The sequence below is a fragment of the Microcaecilia unicolor genome, chromosome 7, assembly GCF_901765095.1.
Source record: "Microcaecilia unicolor chromosome 7, aMicUni1.1, whole genome shotgun sequence".
NCBI lineage: Eukaryota > Metazoa > Chordata > Amphibia > Gymnophiona > Siphonopidae > Microcaecilia > Microcaecilia unicolor.
The window spans coordinates 194,751,796-194,772,002 of record NC_044037.1 but is presented as its reverse complement, the minus strand read 5'-3'; the positions used below and the strand labels follow the sequence as shown (position 1 = coordinate 194,772,002).

Here is a 20,207-nt window from a genome sequence, read left to right as displayed (position 1 = left end):
CGTGAATTGCTACAACAAGGTAATGGATGGTGGATTTTCCTAGAAATAGGTAAAAAGTGGGATGTTTGACCACGGAAATACAAATCCTGGAGACAATATCATAAAAGCTTCTTTATTGAAGAAAAGACTCGACACAACTGTTGTGTTTCGGCCTACAGGCCTGCATCAGGAGTCTATAAAAACATAAATCAAATAAATCTTTCAAACAAATACATATACAGAATCAAATAATCAAATAAAACATTCAAATAAGTAATAAATATACAATAAGAGGTCAACATATAATAAAATACAACAATAAAAAAAATTGATAATAAATAATGATGAACGTAAAGTCTCTAAGTGACGTATACACAGATTATGCATATATGGGATGTTATAATATCACCAAACAAATTACCAAAAAATTACACAGAATGGTCGTGTAAATAAATAAATAATTGTAAGAGGGACTAATTATAGGAAGGACTAAACATTCAAAACATGTAAAAATAGATCATACTATCTTAAAATACATGCATATATGAAGGACAATAGATAAAATATCCATGAGGCATTATATGGAAACCTATATATACTAAATCATATCATAAAAGCAGCATCATACAAATACGTGCACAGCTTATGTTGAAACAAGGAAGACATACAGAAGTAAAACATGGTGGATTTTCCTGGCACAGTTGGACTTTTTTCCTGGTATGCAATATGCCCACATTGCTGCCAGGCAGGGACAGGAGGCAAGGCAACCCATTCATGAAGACCCTGCCCACGTTCGCCCTCACCGCCCCCCCCCCCCCCACGTGTGTTTCGTCCACGGCTGGTTCTGGAAGACATGTCAGACAGGAAAATTGTAGATGACTACCGCTTATCCAGAACAGCTATATATGAGCTGTACCAGGAAATAAGAGATTATATCAACCCAACCATTGCTAGATCTCATGCAGTACCTGGCCTGGTAAAGCTGCTGACTGTTCTGCAGTTCTTTGCCACAGAGACATTCCAGTATGTTTTAGGGGGTAATGCGGCGTGGACCAGGCATCTGTTTCAAGACATCTAGCCCAGGTACTACTCTTATTTTTGGAAAACCCTCTCCCCATCTCTGCGCTCCACCACGTCTCTGCCCTCCTCCACCTTTGTTACACCCCCTTCTCATATCTTTACTGTATAAAACCTGCATGACCAAATACACACCTTTGCTCTATGTTCCAGGTTCTGCGCACCCTGAAAAAATGTGTTTGCAAGCACATAGCTTTTCCCACAGGGGAAGAGGAGCAGAGGACGATCAAGCGGGAGTTCTACAAGATTGCTGGCATGCCCAATGTCCTGGGAGCTATTGACTGCACACGTTGCCTGTGGATCAAGAAATGCAGTACCGTAACTGCAAGATGGGGTACTCGCTGAATGTGCAAGCGGTGTGCAATGCAAACCTTAGGATCCTGGATGTTGTGACACGTTATCCAGGGAGCTGCCATGACTCCTACATCTTGTCTAACAATGCGCTGGGAAAGAAGTTTGCAGAGGGGCAATTTCGAAAAGGGTGGCTTCTTGGTGAGTGTTTTCCATTTTCTTAACAGATGTGGCAGCGGTTGTGTTTGGCATACTATTGCTATGGGCATTATTGCTAGGTCTACTGACCTCTTACGCCTTCGGGCCAGAAAAGAGCCCCCTCTTTCCTGGCCCGAAGACGGAAAAGCTCACAAGACCACCAGGGCACCTCTTCCCTGGGCTCACTGATCTCATCACATGGTTTCCAGTACCATCTCTATGCCGATGACACCCAGCTCTACCTCTCCACTCCCGACATCACAGTCGAAACCCAGGCCAAAGTCTCGGCCTGCCTCTCAGATATCGCCGCCTGGATGTCCAACCGTCACCTGAAACTGAACATGGCAAAGACTGAGCTCCTTGTCTTCCCACCCAAACCCTCCTCTCCTCTTCCCCCACTCTCTGTCTCTGTTGACAACGCCCTCATCCTCCCCGTCTCATCAGCCCGCAATCTCGGAGTCATTTTCGACTCCTCCCTCTCCTTCTCTGCCCATATCCAGCAGACAGCTAAGACCTGTCGCTTCTTCCTCTATAATATTAGCAAAATCCACCCATTCCTCTCTAAACAGACCACCTGAACCCTCGTCCACTCACTCGTTACCTCTCGTCTTGACTATTGCAACCTTCTCCTTGCTGGTCTCCCGCTTAGCCACCTATCCCCCCTTCAATCTGTCCAAAATTCCGCTGCACGTCTTATCTACCGCGTGAACCGATACTCTCATATCACCCCTCTCCTCAAGTCGCTTCACTGGCTCCCGATTCACTACCGTATTCAGTTCAAGCTTCTCCTAACGATCTTCAAATGCACTCAATCTGCAGCCCCCCATTACCTCTCTACCCTCCTCTCCCCCTATGTCCCCACCCGTAACCTCCGCTCTCAGGACAAATCACTCCTATCTGTACCCTTCTCCACCACCGCTAACTCCAGACTCTGTCCCTTCTGCCTCGCATCACCTTATGCCTGGAACAGACTCCCCGAGCCCATACGCCATGCGCCCTCCCTGCCCATCTTTAAGTCCTTACTTAAAACCCATCTCTTCTCCCTTGCTTTCGGCGCCTAACCACGTTCCCCATTCATAATACACTGACTACACTGACTACATAGTTTGTTACCTTTAGATTGTAAGCTCTCTTGAGCAGGGACTGTCCTTCCCCATGTTTTAACTTGTACAGCGCTGCGTAACCCTAGTAGCGCTATAGAAATGCTAAGTAGTAGTAGTAGTAGTAGTAGTAGTAGTAGTATGTAAGGGGAGGGGAAGCTAGTAATCTGCCTGTTTGTCCAGAAATCCAGACAAACGTGCAGATTGCCAAAAGCCGCCCGGTTGCCCGTAGATGCCCTCCAAAAGAGGGCATGTCAGGGTAGATCCGGACTTACGGTAACCCTAACTATCATGTGCTGATAGCTATGTATTGTTGTGTTCCTGCAGGGGATGCCGGATATGGATCTAAAACATGGCTACTGACCCCGCTCACAATGCCCCGGTCGGATGCTGAGAAGCGCTACAACGAGGCACACACCTCGACTAGATGTACAATTGAGCTTACTTTTGGGGTACTGAAGAGCAGGTTTTGCTGCTTGCACATTTCTGGTGGATCCCTGCAATATTCCCCAGAAAAGGTTGCTGATATAGTGCTTGTATGCTGCATGCTTCATAAAATCGCACTGAAGCATCACCTCGACATTGAGATTGTAGTCCCTCCAGAAGTGGACATAACCCCCTTGGACAGAGGATCGGATGTAAGCAGGGGAAATGCTGTGCGCTGGCAGGTCATCCAGGAATTCTTTTCCACACCTCGTCAGCCTTTGTAGCCACGTACCACTTATATGAGTTACCACTAGAAGGCATATATGCAGAGCTGTCAAGTTGCCCGTTCAAAGAGGGAGACATTTTGGCCAGTACAGGATTTCTGCCAACCTCATCCTTGTGCATTATAAGACTTGCAGCAATGATTACAATGCATACAATCATGGACAACAAGACCCACATTGCTTTTGGCTGTAAGTTAAAAACAGACACAAATCCTCCATCCTGTCAGCGCTGTAAATGCATAGCTCCATGTAAACCAGAGCTGGTATATAATTCATCACAAAACGCAATACAATGTATGAGTCATTTCCAGATGTCGAATCACAATGTTTTTGTAAACATTGCAGCAATATTTGGAATGACACCCCACCAGTTAGCCATGTGAGCTTAATATTATGATCCCTTTTCCCCTTTCTTGATTTTACCCTCTGTCCTTCGTTTTCACATGCAAGTTATCACCTACGTTATTAGTTATATGTTTAATTACTTTTATATTTAATTTCTATTGGCTATATGTTTGCTATCATATTGTTCATCTTGTGGAATGTGAGTTCAATGATATCTCGTAATTTCTTTGCATGGATGCTTTATTGAAAGTAATAAAAATAATGCAAAACAAGTGTTAAGAACAAATAACTTTATAAATATATAACATTAACAATAACTTAAAATCATGGTTTGATATATAAAATAACTTATTAATGCATAAAATATGTTACAATAACTGGAAGAAATGCATCGATAAGCAGCCAAACAGTGCATTTCAAGATGTCTCACTAGCTCAGTCACACTGGATCCTGCTGTTTCACTGCACCTTTGAAACAGAAAAAAAAAAGTTGAGAATGCACATGTAGCACTTGTTTGGGGGGGTGGGGGTGGGAACAGCGACACTGCACAGGTGCTGTTTGGGGCCGTGAGGAAGCAACAGAAATAAAACTTTTTATATTTAACATCTACTTGTTCACAAAGGTGAGCGCAAACCCTTAAAATAGGAGGCAAGAAAGGGTGAACAAATGTAAAAAACAAATCAATGCATTCCTCAACATTTTTTGGGAGTATATCTGTCAATGAAACTTACTATCGAGAGACAGGCTGCCACACAGGAGAGGTACAGGAGGGTGTTCTGGTGTTCTGTGGCTGCAAGGAAACAACAGAAAAAAAACTTTTTATGTTGAACATGTACTTGTTTACAAAGGTGAGAGCTAACCCTTAAAATAGGAGGCAGAAAAGGGTGAACAAATGTAAAAAAATAAAAAATGCATTCCTTAACATTGTTTTTAGTATATCTCTCAATGAAACTTACTATTGAGAGAGCGGCTGCCACACAGGGGGGGGGGGGGGGGGGGGTAAAGGAGGGTGGTCTGTTGTTCTGCCCGTGGTGTTCTGTGGACCTGCCTGTGATTAGAAAAAAAAATTACAGTTTGAAATTTACATAACTCTGCATTGAAGAAATCAAGACAGGTGAACGGGACACACAATCACGCGAGATACTTACTCAGAAAAGGAGGCCCGGGAGACCATGGGAGACAAGGAAGGGAGCGTGGGAGGTACACTTGTCGCCCAGGCTGTAGGAAAAAAAACACAATAGGCTTTAGTACATACATCTGGAGGATTGAACAAACATGTCTGGACACAACTAGCACCTGAGATGGTAAAATTATGTATAATCATACCTGATAATTTTCTTTCCATTAATCATAGCTGATCAATCCATAGACTGGTGGGTTGTGTCCATCTACCAGCAGGTGGAGATAGAGAGCAAACTTTTGCCTCCCTATATGTGGTCATGTGCTGCCGGAAACTCCTCAGTATGTCGATATCAAAGCTCCATCCGCAGGACTCAGCACTTAGAGAATTACACCCACGAAGGGACACTCTGCCCAGCTCACCACCGCCGAAACGGGGGAGGGGAATTAACCCAGCTCATCCCCACACAAGTGGGGGAGGGGAATCCGTCCAGCTCATCCCCGCGGAGCGGGGGAGGGACACCACACCCGCCGATGCGGGGGGATCTGGCTTATCCTGCAACCGCAACCGCGGGAGGAGCTGACTGACCCTAACACCGCCGAAGCGGGAAGGGTACAAAACTGCCCTACAGCCGCACGAAGCGGGAGGGAGTGCCGGCAGAATTTATGTCTCAATCCAGCCCCGTAAAACGGGGGGGAGAGGAATGCAGCAGCTCACTGTAACACAAACTCGTCTCAACTCTTGAAGAATCCAAGTGAAAAAACTTGAACACGAAGTCTTTCTGAAGTAACTGAAGACTAAACTTGAACCTGAAATGCAACCAGAATAAAAACAGTACAGATATCTGGGAGGGGCTATGGATTGATCAGCTATGATTAATGGAAAGAAAATTATCAGGTATGATTATACATAATTTTACCTTCCATATCATCAAGCTGATCAATCCATAGACTGGTGGGATGTACCGAAGCAGTACTCACCCAGGGCGGGACACTGAAATCCCTGACCGCAACACTGAAGCTCCAAACCGGGCCTCCGCCCGTGCAGCCACAGTCAAACGGTAATGCTTGGAGAATGTATGAGCCGAAGCCCAAGTTGCCGCCTTGCATATCTCTTCCAAGGAGACGGATCCGGCATCTGCCATCGAGGCCGCCTGAGCTCTAGTGGAGTGAGCCTTCAGCTGGATAGGCGGCACCTTCCCCGCGGCCACATAAGCCGCTGCAATGGCTTCCTTGACCCATCTTGCCACTGTAGGCTTAGCAGCCTGCAGACCCTTACGAGGACCTGCAAACAGGACAAACAGATGATCCGATTTCCGGAAATCATTGGTCACTTCCAAGTATCTGATGATGACTCGTCTCACATCCAGATATTCAAGAGCGGAGTACTCCTCTGGGTAGTCCTCCCTACGAAAGGAAGGGAGACAGAGCTGCTGATTCACATGGAAGCGAGAACCAATCTTGGGCAGGAAGGAAGGCACTGTGCGAATAGTCACTCCTGCCTCAGTGAACTGCAGAAAAGGCTCTCGACATGAGAGCGCCTGGAGCTCGGAAACTCTTCTGGCTGAAGTAATAGCCACCAAAAAGACTGCTTTCAACGTCAGGTCTTTCAGAGATGCCCTCGACAAGGGTTCAAAAGGCGGCTTCTGCAATGCTCTTAGCACCAGGTTGAGATTCCACGCAGGCACCACTGAGTGCAGAGGAGGGCGCAGGTGATTAACTCCCTTGAGAAAGCGCACCACATCTGGCTGCGAAGCCAGGGAAGCACCCTTCAGGCGACCCCTGAAGCAAGCCAGAGCCGCTACCTGGACTTTAAGGGAACTGAGCGACAGGCCTTTCTCCAGACCTTCTTGCAGGAACGCCAACACTGAAGAAATTGGAGCAGTGAAGGGAGAAAGTGAGCCTGCTTCACACCACGCTGCAAACATACGCCAAACCCTGGCGTAAGCAGTAGAAGTAGAGCGCTTCCTCGCTCTTAGCATAGTGGCGATGACCTTGTCTGAGAAGCCCTTCTTCCTCAGACGCTGCCGCTCAATAGCCAGGCCGTAAGACCAAAGGGGGAGGGATCCTCCATCACCACGGGACCCTGATGTAACAGGCCCTGCTCCACTGACAGCCGCAGAGGATCGTCGACTGAAAGCCTGATCAAGTCCGCATACCAGGGACGTCTGGGCCAATCCGGACCCACCCGGATTACCCTGCCGGGATGCTTTGCCACCCTGTCTAGCACCCTGCCCAACATGGGCCAGGGCGGGAACACATAGAGGAGCTCTTGTGTCGGCCACTGCTGGAGAAGAGCATCTACTCCCAGGGATCGAGGGTCCCGTCCTCTGCTGAAAAAGCGCGGCACTTGGCAATTGGCCGATGACGCCATCAGAACTAGGCTCGGCTGGCCCCAGCGCTTCGTGATGTCCAAGAACGCCTGAGCAGATAGTTGCCAGTCTCCGGGCTCCAAGGGATGGCGACTGAGAAAGACCGCCTTGACATTCATGACTCCGGCAATGTGGGCCGCTGAAAGCTGCTCCAGGTTCGCTTCCGCCCACTGGCAAAGACTCATAGCCTCCTTGGCTAGAGGGGCGCTCTTGGTACCTCCCTGGCGGTTGATATAGGCCACAGCCGTGGCATTGTCCGACCGGACCCGTACAGGCTTCAACACCAGTACCGGGATGAACTCCAATAACACCAACCGAATGGCTCTGAGTTCCAGGAGGTTGATAGACCACTTGCCTCTGCAGGAGACTAGAGCCCCTGCGCTGTCCTTCCCAAGCAGTGGGCTCCCCAGCCCATCAAAGAGGCGTCTGTCGTGACGACAATCCACTCCGGGGTCACCAGAGGCAATCCAGCAGACAACTTGTCTGTCTGCGTCCACCAGCTCAGCGCCTTGCGCACTGCTGGGTCCACGGGAAGGCGCACAGCATAATCCTCCGACATCGGAGTCCAGCGCAGCATTTAGCTGTAGTGGTCTCATATGAGCCCTGGCCCAGGGCACTACTTCCATCGTGGCCGTCACAGAGCCCAACAGCTGCACGTAGTCCCAAGCCCGAATAGGAGAGGCTACTAGGAACTAGTCCACCTGAGCCTGAAGCTTGACAATCCGATTGTCTGGCAGGAACACTCTGCCCACTTGGGTGTCGAATCGAACTCCCAGATACACCAGGGACTGAGTCGGGCGCAGCTGGCTCTTCTTCCAGTTGATGATCCATCCCAGGGAGCTCAAAAGAGCAACTACCCGGTCCATAGCTTTGCCGCACTCCGCATAAGAGGGGGCTCGGATCAACCAGTCGTCCAGATAAGGATGGACTTGTACTCCTTCCTTTAGCAGGAAGGCCGCTATGACCCCCATTACTTTGGAAAAGGTCCGCGGAGCAGTAGCCAACCCGAAAGGGAGGGCTCTGAACTGGAAGTGTCGTCTCAGGACTGTAAAACGCAGAAAGCGTTGGAGAGGAGGCCAGATGGGAATATGCAGGTACTCTTCCTTGATGTCCAAGGAAGCCAAGAACTCTCCTGCCTTCACTGCCGCTATAACAGAGCGGAGAGTCTCCATGCGAAAGTGCCTCACTTTCCAGGCCCGATTGACCCCTTTGAGGTCGAGGAGGCCGGACAGAACCTCCTTTCTTTGGAACCACAAAGAAAATGGAGTAACGTCCCTTGCCAATCTGATTTTTTGGCACCGGAACGATCGCACCCAGGCGGATCAGGTTGTCCAAGGTCTGCTGCACTACCACAGCTTGACCGGAGACTTGCAGGGAGAGAGTACAAACCCGTCTCTTAAGGGTTGGCAGAACTCTAGCTTGTAGCCGTCTCTGATGACTTCCAGCACCCACGCGTCTGAAGTTATAGTGGTCCACTCGCCCAGAAACGAGGACAGCCGTCCTCCAATCTGCACTGGGGCGTGGACCAAGGCCCCGACATTGGGTACGAGACCCTGGGGGAGGACCGGAGGGAGCACCTCCGGGACGGCGGTCTCTGCGAAAGGAATGCTGCTTGGGGGAGAAATTCCTCTTGAAGGAAGAGGCAGAGGAACCCGACTTGCCCGGGCGGTATGGAGGTATCGGGACGAGTACTAACCCGAGCCCTGACCTCTGGTAATTTCTTGCCCTTAGACGTGCCGAGATCGGTCACGATTTTGTCCAGCTTGACCCCAAAGAGCAGCTTGCCTTTAAAAGGCAATCTAGCCAGGCGGGATTTAGAGGCGTGGTCAGCAGACCAATGTTTCCGCCAAAGCCACCGCCGCACAGAGACTGTCTGAGCCATGCCTTTAGCTGAGGCTCTCCAGACATCATACAGCAAGTCTGCCAAATAGGCTAAGCCCGATTCCAGGGCCGGCCAATCAGCCCTCAAGGAATGATCCGAGGGGGAAGCCCGCTGCACCATAGTCCGGCACGCCCTGGCCACATAGGAGCCGCAAACTGAGGCCTGCAAACTAAAACAGCTGCCTCAAAGGACGACCTTAAGGCCGCCTCCAATCTTCTGTCTTGGGCGTCCTTTAGGGCCGTGCCACCTTCCACCGGCAACGCCGTTTTCTTAGTCACCGCAGTGATTAAAGAATCCACGGTAGGCCACAGATAGGCCTCACGTTCACTCACAGCCAAAGGATAGAGGCGGGACATAGCCCTAGCCACTTTAAGGCTCGTTTCCGGGACATCCCATTGAGCCGCAATTAAGGTGTGCATGGCATCATGCACGTGGAAGGTTCTAGGCGGGCGCTTCGTCCCCAGCATAATGGCAGAGCCAACAGGGGCTGAGGGAGAGACATCCTCCGGAGAGGAAATCTTCAAAGTGTCCATGGCCTGTAACAACAGGTTGGGCAAATCCTCTGGGCTAAAAAGCCGCGCTGCAGAGGGGTCATCCGCTCCATCCGAGCGGGGATCTATCTCCTCCAAGGAATCCGCAAAGGATCGTTGGGAGACCTCAGACACGCTGCCCTCATCTACATCGGAGGAGACAAAAGTCCTCCAAGGCCTGGGAACCTCAACCTCTTTATCAGAAGAGGGAGCAGGGGCAGCGTTTTGCATGAGGAAAGCCTGATGCAGCAGCAAAACAAACTCGGGGGGAAAAACCCCCCAGACTGTGCACTTCCGCAGTCTGGGCAACAGCCCTAGATGCACTCTCAACCGGCGCTCGCACTAGCGGGGGAGAGACATGCTGCGCATCCAAAATGGCGTCCGGCGCGAAACTCCGTGAAGGAGCCGCGCGGGAAGAACGGCGCTTAACTTTAGCCGCTTTTGTGCCGTCGCCCAAATTAAGGGCGTTCATGGCATTAATGTCTCCAACCTCAAGGGCGGCCCACGAAGAAGCCGTCCGAGCCGCGTGGCCGGCCAAGATGGCGGAGGCGAGGAGCGGGGGATGGGCGGTTATGGCGGGAAAAAACCGCCACGCCGGAGGAACGACCGGGACATTCATCGGTCACTAAACTATCACCCATCAAGGGCGAATCAGGTTGTAAAACCCCCGCATCCCCTCTAGAAGCGCTCCAGCGATCCGGGGAGCGACCCTTTGCGCCCTCGCCCTCCGACGCCATTGCCACGAGGAGAAGAATCGGGGAACCCCCTGCCCGCTATAAAAAGGTAAAATTACCTGCTTGCCGCTCCGAGCTGTAACGAACTGGTGTCCCAGTGAGTAGCTGCAATGAACGTTTAAAGAAACGTCGAATTAAACGCCTTTAAAGACGTTTAAAATTTTTTTTTTTTTTTTTTTTTTTTTTTAAACGGAGCCAGCGGGAGGGGGGAGAAAAGGAGGGACCTGGCACCACCAGGTTTGCACTTGCTCAAAAGAGCCCTCAACCCCAGGCCTCAACAAAACCTAAGGATTAGGCTTGGAGGCCTAGCCAGAGCTGCTGCTGTGTGTGACCACCACCTGCTGAGATAGAGAACATACTGAGGAGTTTCCGGCAGCACATGACCACATATAGGGAGGCAAAAGTTTGCTCTCTATCTCCACCTGCTGGTAGATGGACACAACCCACCAGTCTATGGATTGATCAGCTTGATGATATGGAAACTATACTTACTTGGAAGAGCATCGTTGGTAGTCCAGGGCTGGCCTGGCATCCAGGCTGTAATAATGTAGGGAAAAAAAGAACACACACATTAGATGAACACATGATAACAGAGGGGATATAGAATATGTGACTGTGGAAAAGATATATGGAGGGAATACATAAGGAGAATATACCATTTGCAGTGCGGGAACTGCAAGCGGAGTCATCCTGCAATAGCTCATGCTGCATTCTCCCTGATCTCCTGACGGAGATCCAGAAACATCTGCTGTTGCTGCTGGGAAGACGCTCTAACCAGATTGCACAGGTCACTCAAATGGGCGTTGGTCTGCTCCAATAGGGCGTTGGTTTTCTCGGATTGGGTGTTGGTGTTCTCCACCACATTCTGCACCTGCGCACAGATGGCAGTTGTGGAATGCTGGACACGTTCTGCCACTTTTTCAAGCAGTGTATTTATACCCTCATTCCACTTGCCCTGCATCTCCCATAACTGGTGACGAGCCTGCCATTCCTCCATAGGGGTTCTATGAGGACGGTCCATGGGCAACTGCATAGCAGAAGATAGGGGGGGTAACATGACCATTGAGTGGGGTTGTGACATCAACGAGGTCAAGTGTCACAGTTTCCTCGTCCTCCCCATCCTCTCCTCCCTGTGTAGGCGTCATCAACCATACACCTACCAAATAGAAAGGCAAGTACTTGAACACAGAAACACAAAGATGCACACAAACAACGCCGATGTCCAATCTTTCTGCAACACACAATAACACATCTGTACTCACGTGCTTCTTCTTCCTCATAATGTGTGGCACATGGTGTTGCAGGCCCTGCTGACCATGTAGAACAGCCCGGAACCGGATGTTGTGTGGCACATGGTGTTGCTGAGGGGAGATATGATAGAGGTCTATAAATAATGGTGGAGGTGACCGTGTAGATTACAAGCGTCTGTTGGCGCTTAACAAAAAAAAAAAACAATGCGAAGAAGCAGTCCAAAATAAGTTTGGACACAACTAGCACCTGAGATACTATACTTACGTGGAACAGCATCACTGGTATTCCAGGAAGGGGCAGAGGTGGGCTGGCTTGTACTTGGCAGAGCATCGCTGGTAGTACAGGAAGGGGCAGAGGGGGGCTGGCTTGTCGTCCATGCTGTAATACAGGGAACAAAAGAATACACGCATGGAAACAGGATGCTGGGCTCGATGGACATTGGTCTTTCCCAGTATGGCAATAGTTATGTACTTATGTCCCTTCCAGCATCCCCACAGCACATCACAGTACTCACCACCTTCTGTGTCCTGAGATGTGGGACCTAACAATCTGGAATCTTCCAGATGTTCACCTAGAAACATAGACAGAAACGAGGTTGACCCCAAACCATCCACAACGAAAGTTCTTACCCACACACACCCCACTGTCTGCGCAACGCTAAACAAACTCACCTTCCATACTACCAATGGCATCCTCCGACGTGTCGTCACCAGTAGAAAGTCCGACCACCTGCGCACGACCAAGGGTGGCCAACACAGCCTCCTCCAGGGGAGTCAGCTCCACGGTACATGGAGGGCCACCCCCTGTACCCTTTCCATGTTGCCACTTCTTCCGTGCCTTGGCTTTCACCATACCCCTGAAGTCGTGCAACAGTGCTTACACTGCTCTACAGTGCGCATCCGCACACCGAGAGCATTTACCTCATCCACAATCTTCCTCCATGTCTTGTTCTTTTGTCCAAGCGTGAGCCTGGACTTTTTAAAAAGCCATCCAAATTCATTGCATACACCGCGAATCAACACTTGTAGCTCGTCCTCCGTAAATTTCGGAGCACGCTTCCGCTTATCATTGACATGAGGGCCCTCACTGCCAACTGTCTCCTCATCCTCCTCATGCCACGACACATTATCCTCCATTGCTTCCAGAGAAATAAAATGGAGATGTTAACATCTTGAAAATGCACACTTATCAACCTGCCATCACCCCGCCAAAAGCTGATCTGTACGCTGTAAACGGCACTTATAAAAATGAAAACTGGCCAGCAGAAAGGTAAAAAAAAGTGGCACACACTTTAAAACAAAAAAAATGGTGAAGTAAACAACAGGAAAATGGCACCAAAATCACAATTTACAACATTCATACGCTGATGGGAGTGTCTTACCTATAAACAATTTTTATGATAACAAAAAGGATGAAACATGGCACACACCACACACCTTTAAAAAAATAAAATGGAGAAGTTAACAATGGGAAATGCAGCGAAATCACGATTTACAACATTCATACGCTCATGGAAGCGTCTTACTTACCTATAAACAATTTTTATGAAAACAAAAAGGATGAAACGTGGCACACACGATGGAAAATTGCAAGCAGAAAAACCAACGAAAAATCAAGCTGGAGGCAGTACTCGCCAGTAGCCCTGTGATCGCAAAAACAAACAGTGCAGCATCGCGATTCTTACACGCCGTGGACGCACGCCTATGAGGTCACATGCGCACATGAGCCACGCCGATACCGTGTGCTTTCCGAATGAATCTGTGTGCATGCGTTTCCTACTCCGCTACGGGGGATTGCACCAGATTAGCGAAACTTTCATGCATCCGACTTTTGAATACCGCACCGAACATTTCTGAGGTATTTTTTCAGTGCACTCTTCGTTTTTTCAAATTCGGTAAGTTCTTTTACGTGTTAGATTCTTTTACGTTTGGTTGATGCATCTTGAGTTAAGTGTGATAAAAGGAGAGTGATCAATTAAGTCAGAGGCAGCAGAGAGATTGAGGGAAATAAGAGCGGAACGATTGTTATCAAAATTAGAATGAATTTCGCTGAGAACACTGGCGAGAACAGTCTTAGTACTGTAATAACTCCTGTAACCTGACTGTCAGGGATGAAGAGCTAACGTTTTATCTGTAAAATCTAAGAGTTGTCGGAAGACAGCTTTTTCGAGTATTTTGGACAAGTAACAGGGTTAGACACTGGATGATAACTATTAGGATCAGCAGGATTAAGAGCGGGTTTTTTCAGTCTGGACTTTAGCCACAGTGCTCTTGTTCAGAGGCTAAGTCTGAAGACGTCCAAGGTTTCTGTTCTCTTGCCCATTCTTTCTATGACTTCAAGCAAGCCACAATATTCCACTGTGCTTCGCCTTTACTACTAGCAATTATTTTCAATTCAGAATGTAATTAATCCACCCTCCCCCTCCCAGGTTTTCTACAGCTGCATAATATTCACTGGTGGTTTTATGCAAGGTCACACTAAGTCAACAACCTGAAATTTTTTTGAACTTGCAACTCAAGGGGAACATGGAACCCTCTGTTCATCTCCACCTAGTACTTTCTTTTCTGTTTTTTTAAGAAACTTATTACTGATAATATTTCTGCCTTCTGTAACACAACACAGTAGCTCTCATTTAAAACAGATATCATCCAAATTCACAGGCACCTCAGCCAGTAAGGAGAAACTCTGACCAATGATTTTGAACTCTGAGAAAGCCTTTTGGATTTGCTACCATTTACATTCTCACTTTTTTATGGAACCCAGAAACAGTAACCATTTGTCAAGTTTATGCATTCAGTTTCACTTTTCTGCTGTCAGTCAGCTCCACTGATAACATGCCCTAAGTTTTTTTTTAAACCTCTCATCTGCATTGGCAAGTAATTCACGTTCCCATTTTGCAATAGCTGTCATCCTTGCTGCCGCCAATGAAATGGCAGCTTACATAGTAACATAGTAGATGACGGCAGAAAAAGACCTGGACGGTCCATCCAGTCTGCCCAAGAAGATAAATTCATGTGCTACTCTTTTATTTGTACTGTCCTCTTCAGGGCACAGACCGTATAAGTCTGGCCAGCCCTATCCCCGCCTTCCAACCACCAACCCCGCCTCCCACCATCAGCTCTGGCACAGACCGTATAAGTCTGCCCAGCACTATCCCCGCCTCCCAACTACCAGTCCCGCCTCCCACCACCAGCTCTGGCACAGACCGTATAAGTCTGCCCAGCACTATCCCCGCCTCCCAACTACCAGTCCCGCCTCCCACCACCAGCTCTGGTACAGACCGTATGTCTGCCCAGCACTATCCCTGCCTCCCACCACCAGCTCTGGCACAGACCGTATAAGTCTGCCCAGCACTATCCCCGCCGCCCAACCACCAGCCTCGGCACAGACTGTATAAGTCTGCCCAGCACTAGTCCCGCCTCCCAACCACCAGCTCTGCCACCCATTCTAGGCTAAGCTCCTGAGGATCCCTTCCCTTACTTTAATCAAAATTATTACAACAACTTTTCTTCCCTCCTCCATTTTGGAAACTGCTGCACACTTTGGGCCCAAGATTAGTGATCTCTGAACAAACTGATCTTTGTGCAACAAGACTAGCAAAATTGTTTAATAAAGAAAAATTCCTGTCTGTGTTAGGCTGCAAGAAGCACTCTGAACCCTTTCCTTCAGCTACGGTGTAAAACGGGCTGTGTTTTCTAGAAATACATTTTCTGGCTACATATGCTGGGAAGAGGAGCAAGGAAAAACTCCAGATGGAAATTAGTGGCCCTAGTGACTAATGAACAGTGAGATTTCTTAAGAGCAAAACAGGGGATCCACAAACAAACATGCCCAAAACTAATTAAATACTTACTGTACCCATTAAATATAGATAGGCTGCATCCCGAGGACTGTACAACACAACACGCTTCCTTCCTGTCACCTGGATTAATAAATTATCCATCACCTAAAAGTCAAACAAAGTGGTTTAGTGTCCATCTTCAAACCTCCCATCCAACATGACATGTTCTGTTCAGCCCATCCAACGGAATCCTATAATGCGGTTCTTATGGCCACCTGGAGTATTCCTTAGACAAACATTTTTCAAGGAAGAAGATTTTAACAGAAACTTCTTCCTTGAAAAAATGTTTGTCCAATGGCAGAGGCAAAGGAACAATATTTCTATAGTAAGGTGGAAAAGTTGTCAGATTTCAAGCCCTTTGGGGACCTGTCCCTCACAAGGGTTTGGTGTTGAAACTCATGTGGGAATGGAGGATGGAAAATTAGGGTTACCATATGGTTCCAGAAAAAGGAGGACAGATTTAGCCAGTCTGGGTTTTACTTCCATTGCTTTCAATGGAAGCAAAACCCAGACTGGATCAATATGTCCTTCTTTTTCTGGAGCCATATGGTAACCCTGGGAAAGATGTTTTGAGAAGTTAAGTTGTTGTCCATTTTTGACTTGCAATGAATGCTATCAAGGTTATGCTCCACTTGACCCAACATCATCTGAACTGATTAAAGCCCGTACTGGGGAAACTGCATTGTACAAAGGAGTTAATACTTCACTCTCTTGGGGGTATATTCTTAGATGCCTTAAATAAATCTATTACCTTAGTTTTAGAGAATGGAATGGTTGATCTGGCTTCTTCTGCTGGTTATTGTCCTATTTCCAATCTACCTTTTTTGGGTAAGATAGTGAAGAAAACAGTGGGCACCCAGATAGGGCAGTCTAGATAAGGGTCAGGCTGGGTTTAGCCAGGATCAGAAGTGAATCAGTCTTCGGGTCTGAGATGAAGTGTTTATTTCCCATTTAAATAGGAATAAAAGAAGGATTGAAGTGGTCTCACTTGTGCTGCTAGATCATTCTAACACTTTTAACCTGATTGATCATGATTTGCTATTTAACCACTGTGGTCATCTAGGTATATTCTATATGTTTAAAATATTTTCCATCTGTTAAAGAATGCATTGTTTCAGCTAATGAGTTAGGACTTTTACATTAGGGTGTGCAATCCCACAATGGTGATTATCTCCTCTGATTTCCTTTAACAAAGTCAGCATTGGGAAAATTATTCCAGTCATTAGGCTCTTTTGGTTACCTCTGCGTTGACAACATTCAGTCCCTCTGAGTACGGACCCTAAGTGGGCAATATGTAAGCTGTATGGCTGTTTCATGAAGATAATGACATGGATGCAGGACAGAGGCTCCGGAATTAATTCTCAAAAAACTGAGATCTGTCCTGGTGCTCTGGATTAGTTAAACACAAACCATGACTGAGGGAAGAGTAGTAACTGTTTCTACCGAGGTTCATAATTTGGGTGTGTAGATTGAGAAAAATGACTACTTCAAGCCTCAGACCCAGTTGGTACTGTGTAGTAGACACCATAAATTACTACTGGTGAGACACCTGAGCCCAATGTTTAGATATGTTGGTGGTCTGTATACTGAGGTGCTTGCTAGTTAACTGTAACTGGCAATTCTACTGCCTTGTACTTTGGGTTACCAAGAAATCTTAAAGCTGCACCTACTGCAAAATATAGCAGCTCAGATGATGACGAGCAGTAATAGGTATACCCAGGGCCAGCCCTACTACTGGGCAGACTAAGCATCCTCCTAGTTCAACACAATTCCAGAGGCAGCACTGGTGCTGGCACAGATGTCAGCAGTAATAAAAAAGAGTTAGGAGTCAGACTGTTGGCATAGGGTCTTCAGTATACATGCACACTCAAGGCTGTTGTGTCCCTTCCTTTCTGAACGTCCTGTTTCAGAGACGGTGGGATGTAATGGGCCTTGAGCATACAAATGCTCAGAGGCCCTGTGCCTGCCACCCTGACTCTTCTTTAGTGCTGCAGGGGTGGATGGTGACAGCATTGACATTGTTGATGTCTGTGATATGGAGTGGAGGTAGGCCAGATAGTGGGAAGGGAATGAGACATCAGGGGAGAAGTAGGAAAGGTGAACAGCTGGATACCTAGAGGGGGTAGCAAATAGAAGGAAAGGAGAGATGCTGGACACCTGGGAGTGGGGTAAGGAGGAAGAAGTTAGATGCTGGAAATCCTGGGAGAGGAAGGGAGATGCTAGACACCTGGGGGTAGAAATCCCTAAGTATCTGCAACTGGGGGGGGGGGGGGGGGTCACTTTTTTTTTTTTATTTCCACGCAATTATTTTATGACCTTTCAGGGGGTTAGATACGTTTTTCTGGATGTCCCAGTTTGAGGATTAACTTAAACGTATTGGCATACTGATATTTGTTAAGGGTGGTACGACGTTAATTCAATTTTGCTCTCTTTGCTATTTATTAATTTTCTGTCAGTATGTTTTCTTCCCCTTTTCTTTCCATGAAATGGGCTGGATTGATTTGGGTGCAATAATAAAGAAAAGTTCTTAGAAGGTAAGGGCTGTGTTACTGTCTATAATTATTTCATAGTTTTGAAAATTTCATTTAAAAAAAAAAAAAGAAAATTCACCAAAATTTAGGAATCTAAATCTTAGACCTGCTATTCATTTGCCAAGATTTGTGCTCTTAGGTTAGGTGCCTAATGCTGTAAATCAGTATTAAGCACCTACCTTTTTCCCCTGCCCTAACTCTACCCTACAGCTACCCATATTTTAAGACCCTAAGGGCCTCTGTTACCAAACCGCACTAGCGATTTCCATGCTGCAATGCCGACGAAGCCCACTGAAGATGAATGGGCTTTGTCGGCATTACCACGCCGGGAATGCTAGCATGGTTTAGTTTAAGAGGCCCTAAATTTACAAACCAAGCTCTAGTAAATTTCCAAAGGAGTCAATTTAGAGGCTAACTGCCAAAACTAGAGCCTGAAATCCTCTTAGTTGATCTCATAACATCACCAATACTACAACTAATATACGTTCAGCCATTCCAGGGGACAGCAACCTTTACACAGAATATCAGTGCTATCCCTAGTGGGTCGGAACTCGAAATGTCCATCACTCCAGACCTTCTGTGATAAATAAACAAGTAAATATTGAACTAAAAACTATGGAAACAAACTGCTAGAGTGGTTATTCTGAAAATATTTGCGAAATACAGTATTTAAAATCATCAAAACTCTGACTAATGATGTTTTCTGTGTATACGTCCCATGGTCTCATGGGCTGCATGAAATTCAACAGTGGGCCGCGTTTAGCCCATGGGCTGCAAGTTGCCCACCCCTGAGCCATTCAGATGTTTTTCATTTACTCCTAATCCAATATATAACAGAAATCAGAATATATGAAGTTTATATATCAGTTAACCTAGGAAATCATGAACACTTTTTAGAAATACAAAATATGTACACTAAACTGAAGTTTGGAAACCTAGGGCCTAATTTACTAAGCCTTCTTCCTATGAAGGAACAGTCTGGTGGTGAGCAACGGGCTGAGACCCAGGAAAGCCAGGGTTCAAACTCCATTGTGGACAAGTCACTTAACTCTCCATTGCCTCAGGTACAAAACTTAGTGTCAGATTTACTAAAGTACACTACTGCATTAATTTGTGTTATTTTATGCACAGCAAACTATTTGCACTTAACTGACCTTGAGCTCATATTTGGGAAGATGAGTAAATCAAATCTAAAATCCAAATCCATAAGACAAAATTTGGAGGGATACTGTGTTCGCAAACAAAATATGGACAACCTTACCTTGAAGAAGGTTCCAATATGTTGGAATCCAAATGTATTAACATTTTTTTTTACTTTCTTAGGGCCCTGTTTACTAAGGCGTGTTAGTGTTTTTAGCGCGCCTACAGTTGGCGCTTGCGCCTATAGGGATACTGTAGGCATGTACATGGTTAACGTTAATGCACCTATAATGCTGCTTAGTAAACAGGGCCCTTAATTCAAGAAGGATGCTTGCTTTCTATATTTATTTTGATTGCCTATAGTACCTTCCCATTATCCCAGCTACTAGATAAAGATGCTACAAACTGCCTCATTGTTCTCCATCATCAATTTTGTGTTGTTGCAGTAAGGCAGCCAATGATGTCACATAGCTCATTCTGTCCCACAGTATGAAGGCTTCCTAACATCATGGTCTTCCAGTTGCTAAGTGGATAATCCTAGTAGCAGTAGAAAACTTTTCAAGGTAAGCTGGCAAACTAGGAAGTATTGTCACCTGGCTGGAAAATCAGTTGCCTTAGATTTTAAATACAACATTACCCTTTAAATACGAGCTGGATAAGACCAATATTTCTAAAAGAGAAATATATACACAGTGATTAAACTAATATGAATATCTGCATACATCATAGTGGGTCCAGAGCTGTAAACGTGGTGAGCTGATTCGGAAAACACTGGAGAACAATTGTTCCTTTTCAAAGAATTCAGGTATCTTGATATCTTCTGCCAGTTCGGGAAACTGCTTCCTGATATCAGCAACATCCTATTGTAGGACGAGAATGAAGCATCAGAGGTTGATCCATACACCAAGAAGAGAGAGCAGCTTGGCTATTTGAGAGTAATTCTATAGTAGGGCGTCTAGGTTAATAGGGTAGCAAAGCACCTATTTTGGCCCTATTTTATAAAAATACATAGCTGTCAATGTGTCTTTATAAAATACTAGCACAAATCCTGCCCAAATAGGGGGGAATGGGACTTGATATACCACCTTTCTGTGGTTTTTGCAACTA

General features: G+C 46.8%; 1 protein-coding gene across 2 annotated transcripts in view; it reads right to left on the bottom strand.

The window, feature by feature from the left end:
* TYW5 (tRNA-yW synthesizing protein 5) overlaps positions 1-20,207 on the bottom strand; it is a 74,820-nt gene that overhangs the window by 15,743 nt on the left and 38,870 nt on the right. For both annotated transcript variants that reach the window (XM_030209987.1, XM_030209988.1), the window contains 2 exons: positions 19,823-19,960; positions 15,447-15,534 (listed from right to left, as the gene is read on the bottom strand). In XM_030209987.1, the coding sequence (XP_030065847.1) occupies positions 15,447-15,534; positions 19,823-19,960 (226 nt within the window). The remainder of the gene's footprint in view (positions 1-15,446; positions 15,535-19,822; positions 19,961-20,207) is intronic.